This window comes from Rhinolophus sinicus, linkage group LG09, assembly GCF_036562045.2.
Source record: "Rhinolophus sinicus isolate RSC01 linkage group LG09, ASM3656204v1, whole genome shotgun sequence".
NCBI lineage: Eukaryota > Metazoa > Chordata > Mammalia > Chiroptera > Rhinolophidae > Rhinolophus > Rhinolophus sinicus.
This window is the reverse complement of record NC_133758.1, coordinates 116845834-116861373: the sequence shown is the minus strand read 5'-3', so window position 1 is coordinate 116861373 and position 15540 is coordinate 116845834. Positions and strand designations below refer to the sequence as shown.

Genomic DNA, 15540 nt, shown 5'->3' with positions numbered 1-15540 from the left:
GGGGCATCAGAGTGAGCTTGCGTTTAGCCCAATATAGATGCAGATGGCTGCGGATAGAACTCTCTGTATGTACACGTAGCCGCATGTATTTAGACACATATTTCTGTATACTCCCATACTCCCAGCTGAGGGCCCTGCACAGAGGCTCTGTGCCTCCTGCTTGTGGGGGAGTTGCCTCCGCTTCTAAAAGTCACTTCTAAGGAAGGGCACATGATGGCCTGGCTACTTTCTCGCAGAAGGGGAGGGGAAAACACAAACTAACATCTCCATAAATCACCCTTCCACATGTATTTGTGTAACGTACAAAAATTATCTTAAACCCAGAGGCAGCCAGAATAAGACATGTGACATAAAACACCATTTCTCCTCAATAGACATTTATTAAGTACCAGTGTGCACGCACTGAGCAAGGTGCACTCCTCGGTCTACACCTCATGGGACCAGGGTTGGGCTGCTTTGAGGCCCTGGCCGGTGCTCCAGGCATGTGACAGCGGTGGGAGGGCCGGCCTGTCCCCAGGACCTCACGCAGCCTTGCAGACACACTGGCGGCCTCCATTGAAGGTCTTAATAATGGTTGGAGCTGGAGGTCAAACCAAGTGCCATTTCTAGTGAGGTCAATCCATCACAGTATGTTTTCCAGAACATTCTGCTGCCCTCCCCACCAGCAGGAAGCCTCTCCCTGGCCTTCTGCGGAAACTGCAGCCAGGGTGAGGGTCCTGCTGTCCGTTCTCAGGGACGCTGAAGAGCCTTAAAGGCTGGCACCATGGTAGGACTTTTTTGCCAGAAGCACTGGAGGGGGGTGGGTAGGAAGTGGGCGATTATGGGAGAGTTCTGAGTCTGGAACAATTGTCAAGAAGTGTGTCTTATTCCTGGACACCCGAGACCCAGGTCTCAGGGAGAAGGCGACTATCCTGTGCCAACTGCTTTGGAAACGAGGGCCCTGCTACCAGGGCTGAGGGCCCATCAGGGACCTGCTGGCTAGAAGGTGCCCATCATGGGCATTCCCACAGGGACAGCCTCTCCTGTCCCCAGGAGCTCACGCAGCCTTGCAGACACACTGGCGGCCTCCATTGGAGGTCTTAATAATGGTTGGAGCTGGAGGTCAAACCAAGTGCCATTTCTAGTGAGGTCAATCCATCACAGTATGTTTTCCAGAACATTCTGCTGCCCTCCCCACCAGCAGGAAGCCTCTCCCTGGCCTTCTGCGGAAACTGCAGCCAGGGTGAGGGTCCTGCTGTCCGTTCTCAGGGACGCTGAAGAGCCTCAAAGGCTGGCACCTCCCCTGAGGGGGAGGATGGGTCAACGTTCCCACCGGGGAGTCCTCACTGCCTCTCCAGCCTGGCTGGGGCCCTGGCTGCATCACGATGTCTGCCCAACCTCACAGCTGGCAGGGTGTTCAAAGCTGTAGTTGACGTAGATGCTTTCGGCCAGGCTCATCGGGGACGGGTGCTTTGGGCAGGAAGCCATCCTGGCCATGGCCGCCTCCTCTGCCCGCTTCTGCTCCAGCACCAGGCCGGGGTTGGCCTCAGGCCCTGCAGAGGGACAGACAGAGAGGACCACGGTCAGCGAGGCAGCTAGCTGGGCGGTGCAGCCAAGAAAGGTCCACAACTGAGCCGTAAGCCCCCCCACTGCACCCCGTCCCTCGCTCCACGCAACCCCGAAAAACCAGCAGCCAGTTCAGCTGTCATCTGCGCCGAACCCCCTGACCTTCCACCTTCCAGAACAGACCCCCCACCATCAGCATGACCTGGCAGGGGAAGCCCTGACATCCCCACAGCCTGTGCATCCCCCTCTCCTTTCTCCGGGAGCATCCTATGCTCACACCACAGCGAGCCCTCCCTGCTGGGAGAAGCTGGTCCTCACTGCTGACAGACTCAGGGCAGGGAGTGGCCCCAGGGCCTCTGTGCCTGTCACTCTCCTTTCTGGGACACTGCCTAAGGACCCACACTGCAGGGAGGTTCTGGGTCACTCTGCAGGGGTGCGACCTGCGAGTTCCTCTTTCTCTGCCTCCCAACACTCTGGGGTCCTCCCAGAGGCCGACCCAGGACTGCTGCTCACCTCCCACCCACCATCCCCAACACACACTGTCCTTCCCAAGAGGGTCAGGAAATCCCTGCAAAAGACTGGGGTACCGGGGGTGGGCACTGGCGCTGCCCTGTGACTGGGCCACGGCCTCAGTTTCCCCATCTGTGAGTACCTACCTGGAGGGGTGCTAGGAGGACAGGCTTATACATATTGGGGCACAAACAGCCTTCTGCAAATGTTTGCTCCCATGTTACCGCTATGGTTATCACCATACCTGGGGAAACTGAACTGCTGCCCGCTTGCCCACCCTAACACGGGGCCACACCCTCACCCTGGGGCTCCTTGAAATCGCAGGGTGGGCACAAATGACCGTGCTCCAGGAGGAAACAGGAGTGGGCACTAGAGATGTTACTGGTAGAAACTGAAATGGTGACCTTTCTGCAGGGCTATGACAGTCGCCATGAACAATTCAAGGACTGGACTGTCTGGAGGGGACATGGGAGGGCGGGGCCAGAGTCAGCCACAGGATGGGCAGCAGGAACAGTCGGGAAGGTCGAAAAAAATCTAAGGACCAGCGGCTGTGTGCTGTTCAACGGGCCGCGGTTCATCCATACTATAGGATGTGCCTCCAAACTGAGCTGTCAGCCATCAGAGGCACAAAACCAGGTGTGAAGATCACACCAGCACGTGTGAGTGGGTGAGAGAACGGGACAGAAGCTCTGAGCACTTCACACGCAGCACTGTTGTGCGGTGTCTGCCCCACTGTGTGTGCGCGTGTCACCTGCATGGCACCGCTCAGCGTGGGATGCGCTTCGTGCGGAAGGTCAGGGTTAAAAGGCCTGGAGCCTATAGCCACCGACACTGTCTGAGACACATGTATGCTGACAAGGAAAAACGTTTCCATGTGTTACAATGAAGAACCTCACAGACCAGGAGCGCCTATGCTCTCGGCTGGGCTGTCCCGGGGGCACGGACGAGTGCCCCACTGTGCCTGAGGCTGCTCCCTGAGCGTGGGCAGCGCCTGCGGGGGCCTGGCACTCACCCAGGTAGCTGAGCACCACTGGTAGGAAGACCAGGCCGTGCAGCAGGCCCAGCAGCGTGATGAGCAGGTTCAGACGGAAGAAGAAGATGTGGATGAGCTGGGCCCTGGCCAGGCCCAGGACCAGGATGCCAGGCAGGTTAGTCATGGCCACGCCGGCGAACACCTAGGGGTCCCAGGCAGCTGTCAGCTGGCATGCTGCAGCGGCCCCGCCCCGGGCTCCTCACCAGCCCACCCACTCACCGCACTGCCCATGGAGATGGTGGCCTCCTCGGCCCTCTCCAGCCGGGTGGGTTTCGTGCTGACAGCGAAGGAGCGTGTGATGTGGGACACGAACTCCACAGAGATGCCCACTGCCTGTGGGCAGAGGGGGCTTCAGCGCCAAAGGGCCAGGGAAAGCGTCTACCCTTGCAAAGAAGGGGGTGTGCCCGTGAGGCCCTGCGCCCTTCGGTACCGTGACCAAGTTGATGAGGGACACGGCGTTGTAGCTGATGCCCCAGAGTGCCATGAAGCCCACGGTGTCCACCAGGATCATGACGATGGAGAAGAGGTTCAGGAGGCCGGAGCGCAGGTCCATGCCCAGCAGGAGGCAGCAGACGGCGAAGGTGGGCACCAGGCAGAGGCTGAGCATGAACAGCCCCTCGGGCACCACCGTCAGGTACTGCTCGTAGAACACGTTGGTGATCCTGCGGGGGCGGCTGTCATGCGGGCGGGGCTCCCGAGCCCACTTCGGGAGGAGAACGCAGTGCGCGGGCCTGCGTTGTGGGGCACCCCACCCGGCCCCGCCCCGCAGCCGGCCCCAGCCTCACGTGTAGGGGAAGACCTCGAAGGCCGGGTCGGTGCCCTCCACCTTCCGCAGGTCGGCGGTGATGTTGGCCGCCAGCGCCCGTGCTGCCCGCAGAGCCTCCGTGTAATCCTGTGACGTCCTCAGGGGCGTGTGGTAGGCCATGAAGCGCGAGGCTGCCGCGGGTTGGAGAGGAAGGCCAGGGTCAGAGCTCGCTCCCTGCGCCCTCCAGACTCCCAGGGACCTGGCTTCAGGACTCAGCCGTCACTGTGTTGGGATTCGGGATAAATTTGCGGCAAGGGGCCTGCAGCTTAGTTTCACTGCAGCCCTGCCTCTGACAAATGGAGCGAAGGGCCAATGGTCCCAGGTGCTGGTCTGTGGATTTGGGGTGGGGAGGAGGAAGCAGGGCACGCAGGGGTGAAGCCTGGGACCAGGAGCCCAGTAACCGACCTCCAAGGAGGTGCTTAGACGCCTCCATGGAGGAGCAAGGGGAGAAGATGGGAAACTGGGCATCCGTAGAAGCTGCACTTACCTAGAATCTGGCCATCGGGGCCCAAATCCACAGAGGTGCTATATGCTGCCAGGCCACTGTGAGGTGGGGACAGAGCAAAGGCGTGATCGGGACCAGCTCCCCAGGCCTGCACGGCCCCGCCCTCCGCAGCGGGCACCCCACCCAGCCTACCCTTTGGGACACTTGATGTTGGGCGGGTCGTTCAGGAACCAGGGAAGGTACTTGTGGAACTGCTCCACCGTCGGCCGGACGGGGCCAAGTGTGAGGCTCACACAGTTCTTGAGGCAGGCCAGGGAGGCTGCAAAGACAGCGGGGGCTCTGGGCAGCAGCTCCCGGAGAGCCCGCTGGCCCCTGATGCTGCCCATGCCCTCACGGCCCGGGCACGTGCCCCTAGCAGGCGACAGAAGCCCGTGTGCTCCAGAGCACTCTGCCTTTCTCTCTAACTGAGGGGCTCTCCTCTCTGTTATGGAAACTGCTGGCCCCCACGGTCAGGTGAGGAAGGAAAGTGTGGGGCAGAGAAACAGCCCCACAGGGCCTCCCCACTCCACCTACAAACGCAGCTGCTCCAGGGGCAGGGCCACGTGCCACCTCGCTCCCTCCTGACTCCCACTGCCCGTGAGAGCCCGTGGGCACAACTCAGGAGGGACACACGTGCAGGAGCCACTGGTGGTCCAGCTGGGCATCCACCATTTGGGCCCAGTCACCCACACATGTGCTCTGAGCTGGTGCCCCCACCCCAACTGACTCTGTAGGAGCGCATGAGGGATTCAAGGAGCCTCGCCCTTCTTTGCCTTTCTCTTGCCTCAGTTTCCCCAAGCTGTGGTGGGCCAGGAGCCCCCAGAGGCCTCTCACTCACTGACAGTCGAGGAGCAGAACTCGTCTTTATGGGGGCCAAAGGCATAAAGGCGGCAGCAGGAGGACGGTGTCAGCCAGTCGATGAAGTCATCCACCCAGGAGGAGGCGGGGATGGCCAAGTAAGATCTGAGTGTCAGGGAGAGGAGGTCAGGCAGGCGGGTCCTTCCAGTGGTCCAGTACCCACACTGGGCCTCCCCAGGCACATGGCAGCAAGTGGGCATCAGAATGGGGTCAGAGAGGCAGGAAGGGGACCAGAGTGAGTGGGGGCACGGACGTGGGTGTGGGCAGGGAACTCACTGCTCAGGGAACTCGGTGGCATACTGGATCTTCTGGGTTAAGGAGAAGTTTTTGCAGCCCGCACTGGAGCAGATGGCATTCATGCCCATTTGGCTGGAGAAGTTGTAGCCCCCGGTGGTGACAAAGTAGACTGGGGCCCCCACTTCAAAGTAGCGGTTCAGAAAGAGAAAGTAGTCCAGCAGGTAGGAGTCCTGGAATGAAGGACGGTCAGTAAGGCCAGACCAGATGCATCCCCGGGGGCTCGCTCCAGCTGACACTCATGGACGTGCCCTCAGGTACACCCAGAGGTACCCTCACAGAGGTACACACAGGTGCACACTCACGCAGGTGTACACTCACAGAGGTGTACCCACAGAAGCTCATGTCACAGGGGCACACATCCAGGAATACGCACAGAATACACTCAAGGAGGTACAAACACAGATTACAAACTCCAGCCTACGTGAACACACTAACACACAAACACGCACGTACGTGTAATTGACCCCTGCTTATCATCCCGTTTGGCACAGCCAGTCTACCAGGCTGGTCTGTGACCACAGCCCACGTGCGTGTGCACCTGTAAGCATCCATGAGCACACCCTGAGGCCTGCCCCTTTCCTGCACCATAAATCTTCAAAGTGACATCACGGAAGACGGAGGAGCAGGCAGCACCAGGGGTCCGTCTGCCCAGCGGACAACACCTGCGCTGGCAGCATCTGTCTTGTGCGATTATTTTGGAACTCTGGGGACTAGTGAGAGCTTGAAGCTTCCAGGGAAAGACGTGGCTGCTGGATTGTGGTTAGTTTGGGTCGATTTGAGCTCAGCGTGGTTGCAGCTCCCAGTCCCCGTCCTGGCAAGGCGGCCACATGGGTTCTGGGAGCAGGTTGCGCACAGCTTGCAGGATCCAGGGTGGGCTCTAAGGACCCCACCCCTGGATGTCAGGGATCTGGGTTCTGACCACCGGTTGCTTCTCTGATCTCAGTGGTGAGCAGAGTCAGGCTGCCATTGCGACCTCCACCACCTCAGGCTGAAGTGACTTCCAAGATATGTAAAGGGAAAATGCCTGATTTATTGGTGTTTGGGGTTGTTGTTGTTTTTCCACTTTTTCTCCTTTTGGATATTTAAGGAATAGGAAATTCAAAAGCAAAGTCATCACAAAAGCCCAGGGAAACACAAGGCTCAGAAAAGAGCTAATAAGACTTTAACTTTACACTTCAGGATAATTTCCAGGATGAAGACACCAGCAATAGTCAAATTAGGAAAGAAAAAAAAAAAAGCCAATCTTGGGGAAGGGGGAGAATCTGATCTCTAGAGCTCTAGAGTTACCACATGATAAGACTCAAATGTCCATTTTTCATCAAAAAACCCACAAGACATACAAAGAATCAGACAAGTATGGCCTATACCTAGGAACAAAAATAAACCAATGACACTACCGTGGAGAAAGACCAGATGGCGGGTGTCCTGGACGAAGACTTTAAAATAACTGTCAGCCCGTGAGGGGTGACTGTGGGTGGCAAGGTCACTGCACGTGCTGCTGGCTTCGCTGCCGGCTCTCACTCCCTGCGACTGAAAGGTGCTGTCCCGCTATCCACTCTTCCCTCATCATGTCACTTCCAAGGCCAGCAGCACCAGCAGATGACTATCCAGGCTGGGCTCCTTCCAACGGCAGGCCCGTCACCGTCCCAAGAATGGCCCTGGCTGTCTGAGGCCCCTGGGTCCTGGGCACCAAGACGTGCTGCTCACAGCCACCAGCCCTCACACCCAGACAAGCAGTGGGTCCCTGTCCCCTCTTAGGTATCAAGCCCATGTGCTAGCCCTGACCAGGTGGTCAGCACCTTCCCCACCCCGCCACACACCCGTCACTCCCACAGGTCAGTCCTGTCACTCTGCTGCCTTCTCTGCAAACCCTACACATGCTTGGACCCCCCTCAAACGTCTGCTCTGGCCAGGAGCCTCTCAGAGCCTCTGGGAGGTCTTTCCTGCCCCGGAGCGCCCAACCCTCAACATCTATCAGGAAGGAGCTGTGCCTCGGGCTGCACAGGGCAGGGACTCAGCCAGTGGATGGTCACTCTGCCTGTATAGTTGTGTCACATGCCCCCTCCAGATGCCTGGCCATCTGCCTCACGTGGCCTGGGCTTGGTGATGAGGCCCTCTCCCTTGGTCCACATGGGGAGCGGTCCTGCACCCCCAGTAGACCCCTGGCCCAGGCCACCCAGCTGCTGTGTGCTGCAGACCCTCTCCACCCCTGGGGGACAGGCCACAGCGCAGCTCACCTTGGGAAGGGCCAGCTCCTGGTCCAGCCCCACGCTGATGTGGCACATGAAATAGAGGCCCACCCCAAACAGGGCCAGGAACACCAGCAGCTGAGGAGGGAAGCGCCAGTGAGGGTCTCCCGCGTGACGGTGCCCCTCCCCGCCTGGTCAGCAGGGGGTGGGAGGTGACCTGGGGACATTCTGCTCTTGGGCCCATTGAGTCCCAGCCACCCGCCACCACCCTGTGCCTCGGCACCTGGACCTGAGCAAGCAGAGGTCCAGGCTGTGCAGCCCCTGCCCCGGGGCTGTAAGGACCACACTGCTGGTCCCGGCCACTCACCACGACCACGCGCGTGACCCGATGCAGCAGGAATGGGGCGTAGACCTTTCGGAAGAAGCCGATCAGCAGCCCCTCACTTTGGCCAGACGAAGGCAGCTCCCGGGTGCGGATGCAGCAGCAGACATCCAGCCGGGAGGCCTGGGGGGAGAAGCCCTTCTGGTGGCCCCAAAGCAGACCCCCGGGACCACCTCCATCCCAGGAACCATGGGGACACCAGTGTGCTGTCCCCTTTGCTTCTGTTTTCTATGTTGACAAATCACTTTCAAATTCTGCAACAGCAGCTCCCTGTCAACGTCTGATTTATATTGTATTTCGTGACTTCATGTACTTTAGCAAGTTTGATCACATTCCCCAAAATGACCAAAACAAAATTACTTTTCTGTGGGACACTGGGACTCAACCATTCCAGCACAAAGTTCCCACTGCGACCCGACTCTGAGCCTTCTCTGCAGCAGGAAGCTGCCCCATCTGGCCAAGGTGGGGCTGGGATGGCCCCCTACCTCCTGCCTCCTGCTGTCCAGAGACACCAGGGCCACGAAGGCCGACATCTGCAGCATGAAGTCCAGCATCACTGCCACGCCGGAGGTCAGCGCAAAGACCCGCACAGCAGGCATGGGCGTCAGGGCACCTGGGGGCCGGAACTGAGTCTCAGGGCACAGCCCCTGCTGACACGGTGCAGAGGGAGGGGCTCCCCCACCCACAGCCTCCCAGCCTCCTCGCGCAGGGTGGGGCTGGCAGGCTCACCCAGGAAGAAGCAGATGGCCTCAGAGACACTGCACAGCAGCATGCTGGGACCCACGCTGCCCAGCGCTCGGCCGATGTGGGCCTCCCGCTGCTCCCCAGGCCGCCGCGGAAGCCTCTGGGTGGGGACAGCAAGAATGGGTCCAGGCCCGCCAAGGCAGCTGGCACAGGCCCTCACCCCCACCACGCCATCACCCAGAGACCCTCCCCAGTCGGAATAGAGCCCACTGACACTGCTCTGTCACATGGCCCTCTTCTCAGGGCCGGCCTAGAGGATTGCTGGGTGTGCTTCGGGGTGTCTGTGGCATATTTGCCCCAAGGATCGCTGGGATCCTCAGTGTTCACCAACAGCAGAGACTCCATTACTGAACACCACACGGCAGCGCGTCAAGAGGGGCTCCAACGTGCCGTGTGTCCGCCTCACCACAGGCATGTGGCTGGCGGACAGCCAGAACCGGGGCGCACGCAGGACAGAGTGAATGCAAAGCACTGTGTTCTGTGTGAATGGTGAACCGCGTGGCAGGATGTGGGAAGCTCAGGACACCTCACAGGTGGCCTGGGATGGGCGTGCTCACCTGGTACTCCAGGACGAAGATGAAGATGTTGTCGGCCCCCACGGCCAGCACCAGGAACGGCACCACCTGAAGGACCACCAGGGAGGAGGGCACGCGCAGGTAGGAGAAGAGGCCCATGGCCGCCATGACGGCTCCCAGCACCACGGTCACCCCGCCCAGGCCCAGTGTGGCCTTGGCATCCACCTGCAATGGGATTGGTCGGCCTCCTGCTGTAGGGCTGGTGATCAGCTCCACCCCAAGCAAGAGGAGGCCGCACCTCACAAGGCACTTTCCCAGTAGTTTTGTGTTTCACAGGTGGGGTCTGTCAGGGAGCAGGGGATGCTTCTGGGAGGTGTCCCCCAGGGGAGCCACTGTGTTGTGTCTCCTTCGCAGCAAGGTGCTCTGGTTGGGAAGGTTCTAGGTGCCCCTTGCCGTGCCCCTCCCCCTGCTCACCGGCACGCGGCTGCAGCTGGTGTAGCTGCCCAGGGCCAGGGAGATATACAGGAAGATGACCAGGTAGCTGACAGCAAAAACTGGCAGGTCCTGGGCTGTGGTGCGGCTGACCTCGTCCTCCAGGGAGCGCTGCGGACACAGCCAACCAACCCGCTGACCCCTGACTGCCTTGGACCCCACTAGGCGGCATGCCCAGGCATGCCTGAGCAGGATGCCCAGGCCCAGGGTCACTCAAGAGAGGGAACCCACCCAAAGTCAGCGGGGCTGTCCCTGAGCCGGGGGCCCTGCAGCCCTTACCTCCGCCATGAATGTGACTTGGAACATGCCGGCAGTCCGCCTCTGGAAGGCTTGCACCTCCTCCAAGAAGCCCCCCTCCCAGAGCTTGGCGCGGGCCAGCCGGGGGTCCCCAGGAGGGTAGTTGTTGAGGGAAAAGGTCATGATCAGAGCCTCCGCCTCAGAGTAGTCCTTCCCTGGGAGGAGGAACACTCAGCCACCCTCCAGTGCACCCCTGCCTCCCCTCCCCCTCTCCAGCTGCATCCCTCCCCCACCTCCCTCATCTGAGTCATTGTCTAACCCGACCCCACTTCTGTCTCTCAGCCAAAAGCAACTCCTGTGGACCCAGGCACAAAACCAGGGAATCGGAACAGCCTTGGGAGAAGATAAAGTTGGTGGCTGGGAAAGGAGGCAGGACAAGCAGGTCTGTGGCCTCCCACCAGGCCCCCACCAGCCCGGCCACCCCAGACAGCCCGAAGCCCATCAGCACTCCCACCTCCTGCCCCATGTTCCCCATTGTGGCCTCCCCTGGGGGCACCCAACTTACCTTTGTAGCCCCCCACGGCGAGAAAAGGGAAGACAGGGGCCCCGTAGTCGGCCATGCAGCTCAGGGCCAGGGCTGTGCCGTCTTTGAAGGTCAGTGGGGCGCTGGAGCGAGAGGAAGAACCTTTCTAGGGCCACTCCCATGGCCTTGCCCCACCCCAGTGTCCCAGCACCATTGCCTGACCCTGTGGTCAGAACCGCTTGTCCTGACAAAATTGCACACTGCCCAGTGCAGAGGGGACCAGAGCTCCCCAGACTGGGGCGCCTGAGCTCACTTCGCCTCACACCCCTGGACCCTCCAGGCTCCATGACCATCGCATCCCGGACAAGGCAGGTAGGCGAGCATCACACATGGTCCCCTGGGATGGAGTTGGACAGCCCCTGAGTCCTGACCACCAGCTACCTCACAGGCCTCACGGTGCCCTCAGCCTCTCCTCCTGCCACCTGGAACCCTCCAGGCCCTGAGTCAGATCTCTCTCTTTCATGTGGACAGTTTACAAGCCCATTGACCGTAGGCCAGTCTCCACACCCTTCAACAGAGCCCCTTTGCCAAGTGCTCTGGGTGAGTGAGTGTTTTGGTCACCAGTTGTCCTGGCTGCTGTGTGACCTTGAGCAGCTCATCACACTGCACAGAGCCTCTCTTTCCCTGTCTCTGAAATGGGGCTCATTGGACCTCCCAAGAGTGGTTGTGAGCGTCCAGAATCAGAATAAAGCCAGCGTGAGGGCTGGGAGCCCAGGTCGGAGCTTCCCCTCTGGCCTGCAGCTCTGAGGGCGGCCTAGCGGCCCAGGAAACAGACTCCAGGAAGCACCCAGATGGGCTTGCCCTCTATTCCAAGGGCTCTCAGTGTGGCCCTGCAAGGGTGACCTGTCGGCAAGCCAGAAGTGTTTTCATGACGCTACGATGCTCTTGGCTTTTTTACCTTCTTTTGCTCTTGACTGTGTGAAATACAAAAGTTCACTGATGTGGTTTCCAGACCACATGGAAGGTAATGGTTAAGAAAAGACCAGCAGCTGCGTTTTGGTGCAGTGTCAAAGAAAATGCACCATTACCAGGAAAGGCCGGTCAACACGTCTCCCTCTTCGGGCTGCGGGGTGAGCCAAGTGCTGTCATTACACAGAACCGGACACTGAATCTGGCTCCTTCAAGACACTGAAGAGATTTGCAAACATGCCACTCTTATCAATGATTTTTTTGTTTGGAAAATATACCTATTTTCTCATAAAAATATACCATTTGTGTCGATATGTAATGGGCTTATATTGCTATTTTTAAAGAACTAATATTTTGTCACTACTCAGTTTCCCTCTCACACGGCAGATGTCGGAGGACAAACCTCCGCCCAAAGCCTCTGTGGGGTCGTCAGCCTTTTGTCAGAGCGCGAGGGGTCCCTGAGATCAGGCGTTTGGGGACCTCTGCCCTCTCCAACCTCAGAGATCCCACCTGCCCACCTGCTCCCTCCGGGTGGGGGGGGTGGTCCCAGCTGAGGCCCAGGGGCCTTATTGGCATCCAGTTTGCACCATGGCAAACGGTGGGGGGGGCTGTGGCTGTGGCCTGTTCAGGGACACCCAGCCCAAGAGATGGGGGCCTGAGACCAGCCACAGCCCCTGCCCTGGACCAAAGACACTCTCAAGCTTCCCACAGCCCTGCTGGCCCGCCCAGAAGCAAAGAAGAAACAGAAGCAGATGCAAGAGCAGCGCCATCAGTGCTCTGTGACCTGCAAACCGGAAAAGTGCAAGGATACTCCTGCTGTGTCAGGAGCCCTGCAGAACGGGAGGTGGGGAGGCCCGATAGCCATGTGCACATCTGCTACAGTGAGCGGGAGCCCCACCCGAGGCATGGGGAGGAGCGACCCCTTGGCAGCTGTGTACCTGGCCTGGTTGCAGAGGCCTTGCCGCCCCCAGCAGCGCCCCCTCCCGTGGAGGACTCACTTGGCGCAGTAGAGGAAGTGGTCCCTCCAGTCGACCTGTGCGGTCTGCCCGGTCAGCGTCTGGTTGGCCGTGAGCAGCAGGCGCGTGCGGTTGTTCTGGAAATACTGCAGGAGGCTGTTGATGCAGCAGTCGGCCAGGCTGGCGTTGTGCGGGTTGAGGGGCGCGTAGCAGATGTCGCTCAGGGACACGTTGCGCTGCTCCTGGGGCGACCACACCTGCAGGTTCCGCAGCCGCTCCTGCAGGCCCAGCAGCTCCAGCAGCAGGTCTGGGGCCAGCACGCCGCTGAAGTTCTTGGGCCCCAGCAGCAGAGAGTCGTACCTGTAGCTGGGCCGCTGAGGCGCCGTCAAGATCACCTGGTTGGTTCGGAAGAACGGGCCAAAATGCTGGTCATGGAAAGCCTTCTCCTTCCGAGCTTGGCTGTTTGGGGCTGACCACAGCTCCACGGGGTCCGTGGTCAGTTCTATAAAGGCCAGGCCCGCGGCCAAGGCCACCACCACAGCAATGGACACCGCCAGGACGGTCAGTGGCCACGAGGCCACCCACGTGCCCCAGCTCTGGAAGCACTGGCTGAGGAAGTTGTGGGTCCAGAGGCTGAGCCTGCTGGAGAGGCTGGGGTCTGCTCTGCGGTCGGGCATCCCACCCTTGTAGCTGCAGGACGCCAGACTGGGTTGCACGCGGAAGGCAGTGAGCACCGCAGTGAGCACGGCGAGGACAGAGCAGAGGATGATAATCAGAGCCAGCCCGCCCGCCATGCGGCCCAGGCGGAAGGTGGCGTCCAAGGCCTGGGGACGGACGATGGCAGGGCAGGACGCCGCGCAGTCCTGGCAGGAGCAAGCGGCCGCGCCATCGCCCCGGGACTCGTTGCAACGCGTAATGTTCCCGGCCAGAGGCTGCATCACGCTCCCTGCGGCCTGGCCGGGCTCCCACAGGTGGAAGGTGATGTCCAGGGGTGCCAGGCCGTTCCCCGTGTCCCCCTGGTAATTGAGCCAGCGCTGGGCGTTGCAGAGGGCGGAGCCGTACACACCGCACATGGCGCCCACCGCCAGCGAGGCGGCCGCGGGGATGCGCACGCGGCTGCACGAGTCGTAGGTCTCCTCCGCGAAGCTGCGCTGGTAGAAGGCCTCGTAGGCCACCACAGCAGGGGGCTCGCTGTTCCCCCGCAAGGCCACGCGTGTCACATTGATGAAGACGCTCTGGTTGGGGCTGCACGTGTTGTGACAGTGCAGACTCACGAAGTTGTCCGAGCAGGCCGGGCAGCGGGTCAGCAGGGCCTTGGTGATCGCCATGCTCGCCTCCAGGGACACCAGCTGCTTGCGGGAGCAGCAGGCGTATGTGGTGGTGGGGCCGGTGTACAGGCCGGGGCAGACGCGGCGCAGGAGGGTCAGGTGGGCGCCGGTGACGTGGCGGGCAGGAGTGTTGGACAGGCAGGACACGTTGGACAGCGAGGCCAGGCTTCCGGACAGCTCCGGGTTCTTCCCGCACTCATCGTAGAAGGCGCAGTAGCCCGGCTGATGCTTGGGCGTGTACAGCTCGCCCCCGGCCTGCGGAGCAGGGCAGCCTTAGCATGAGCCCAGCGGGCCAGGACACTGGGGGGCGGGGGGAGGGGGGAGGGAAGGGGGGAATGGGAGAGGGATCAGGGAAGGACTCAGCGCAGGAGGGATGGGCAGTGGGCACCCGCAGCGGGATGCCAGGGAGCCCTGGGGGAGGGGGTGCCGGAGCGGCACTGGGGAACTCCGCGTGGTGTCTGGGATTACAGGAGGATGGGTGCAGCCAGGCCTTCATCCTGAGCGGCTGGGTCACTGGAGAAAGGGAGGTGACCCACCAATCTGCATTTAGCAAGGTCAGGCCAGGGCGTAAGGGGCGGGTGGGGAGACCCTTGGAGGCCGCTGCCGGGTCCTGCTAAGAAACGCTGCCCCTGGACAGGTCCGGGACCCACTCCAAGGAGCTGAGTGGGCGCCAGGCCCTGTGCACAAGAGCACAAGGCCGCTGGCGACCATGGCAACCAAGCTGCAAGCCAGGCCAAAGGCCAGGTGCCCTGCTGGGCTTCCGTGCAGGGCCTCCCCTGCCCTCACCAGCTTGGGGCCTAGAGCCTTCACCAGCCTCCCAGATGTGCAAGTGGGAGAGAAACATGAGGGGTGGGGCCCCAGATGCTGAGTCCAGTGTGCCATTCTGGGAAGCTGCCCCACCCCAGGCCACAGTGTCCACAGCCAACCAGGGATGGGAGATACTCAGTCACACCCAGTCCAGCTGTCCCCTCCCAACCCTTGTGTCCCTCTAACCCCATGACCTGGAGACTTGGGCAGCCCAGGACCCCCACCCACACCCTTCCTCTGGGTGCTTGGGATCCCTCATCTGCCCAAAGCCCAGCCCCCAGACCCAGGCCCTCCCTCACTGTCACCAAGCAGCCCCTGCCACCCCCAATGGGAGGCAGCGGGAGTGGATACAGGCATCAGACTCACCGAATGCAAGAGCAGGGCCCAGAGCAGCCAGCCTCCCAGGCCGGCCTCTGCCATCCCAGCACCAGGAAGGGACTAGAGGGAAGTGGGACCTGGCCACCGGGACAGCCGGACACAGCCAAGGGCTGGCTCCAGGGGACGCAAACAGGTCAGCTTACTGCCAGAGACAGCCTGGCCTGACTGGGCTGGGGACCAATGACGCTGAGCCCTAGCCTCCTGGACCTTCAGCAGGTTAATGATCCACCTGGCTCACCCCTCCCACCTTTGGCCCCACCCTCTTAGATGAGTCTCCCAATGGAGGTGTGAGGTCTCACCATCACCCTTTCCAAATCGACCTAAGCCAGGGCTGAGCCAGCTGGAGCCCTGCCACAGCCGCACACTGAGCCTGTGCTATGGAGGTGGGTGGGCTCAGCGTGGCCTTCTGAACCTCCACTTACCCCTCCACATGCCCCCAACACCACCAGCCTCAGACCGCCACTGTCCCCATCCCCCTCTTGGGACAA

The 15540-nt window shown here is 60.9% G+C and overlaps 1 protein-coding gene across 2 annotated transcripts; it reads right to left on the bottom strand.

The window, feature by feature from the left end:
* Positions 1–340: 340 nt before the first annotated feature.
* NPC1L1 (NPC1 like intracellular cholesterol transporter 1) lies at positions 341–15231 on the bottom strand. Of its 2 annotated transcripts, XM_019731697.2 has the most exons (19): positions 15041–15231; positions 12582–14122; positions 10657–10757; positions 10134–10306; positions 9837–9965; positions 9405–9587; positions 8833–8947; positions 8589–8716; positions 8089–8226; positions 7770–7859; positions 5512–5702; positions 5216–5340; positions 4531–4657; positions 4381–4436; positions 3874–4024; positions 3519–3750; positions 3308–3421; positions 3068–3230; positions 341–1532 (listed from the first exon to the last, which is right to left on the bottom strand). In XM_019731697.2, the coding sequence occupies exons 1-19, from the start codon at positions 15092–15094 to the stop codon at positions 1360–1362; spliced, it is 3984 nt and encodes a 1327-aa protein (XP_019587256.2). In that variant the 5' UTR covers positions 15095–15231; the 3' UTR covers positions 341–1359. The 2 variants fall into 2 exon arrangements, with proteins under 2 accessions (XP_019587256.2, XP_074168209.1); XM_074312108.1 differs by lacking the exons at positions 341–1532; positions 3068–3230; positions 3308–3421; positions 3519–3750 and having other exon boundaries at positions 3983–4115.
* Positions 15232–15540: the final 309 nt, after the last annotated feature.

What these genes read in the sequence shown, in the direction of transcription:
- NPC1L1 (XM_019731697.2), bottom strand. Translation starts at nt 15,094, where the DNA reads ATGGCAGAGGCCGGCCTGGGAGGCTGGCTGCTCTGGGCCCTGCTCTTG. An exon ending in CACTTCCTCTACTGCGCCAA is followed by an intron (nt 10,758 to 12,581) that starts GTGAGTCCTCCA and finishes CTCTCGCTCCAG; the next exon opens with CGCCCCACTGACCTTCAAAG. An exon ending in CGCCGTGGGGGGCTACAAAG is followed by an intron (nt 10,307 to 10,656) that starts GTAAGTTGGGTG and finishes TCCTCCTCCCAG; the next exon opens with GGAAGGACTACTCTGAGGCG.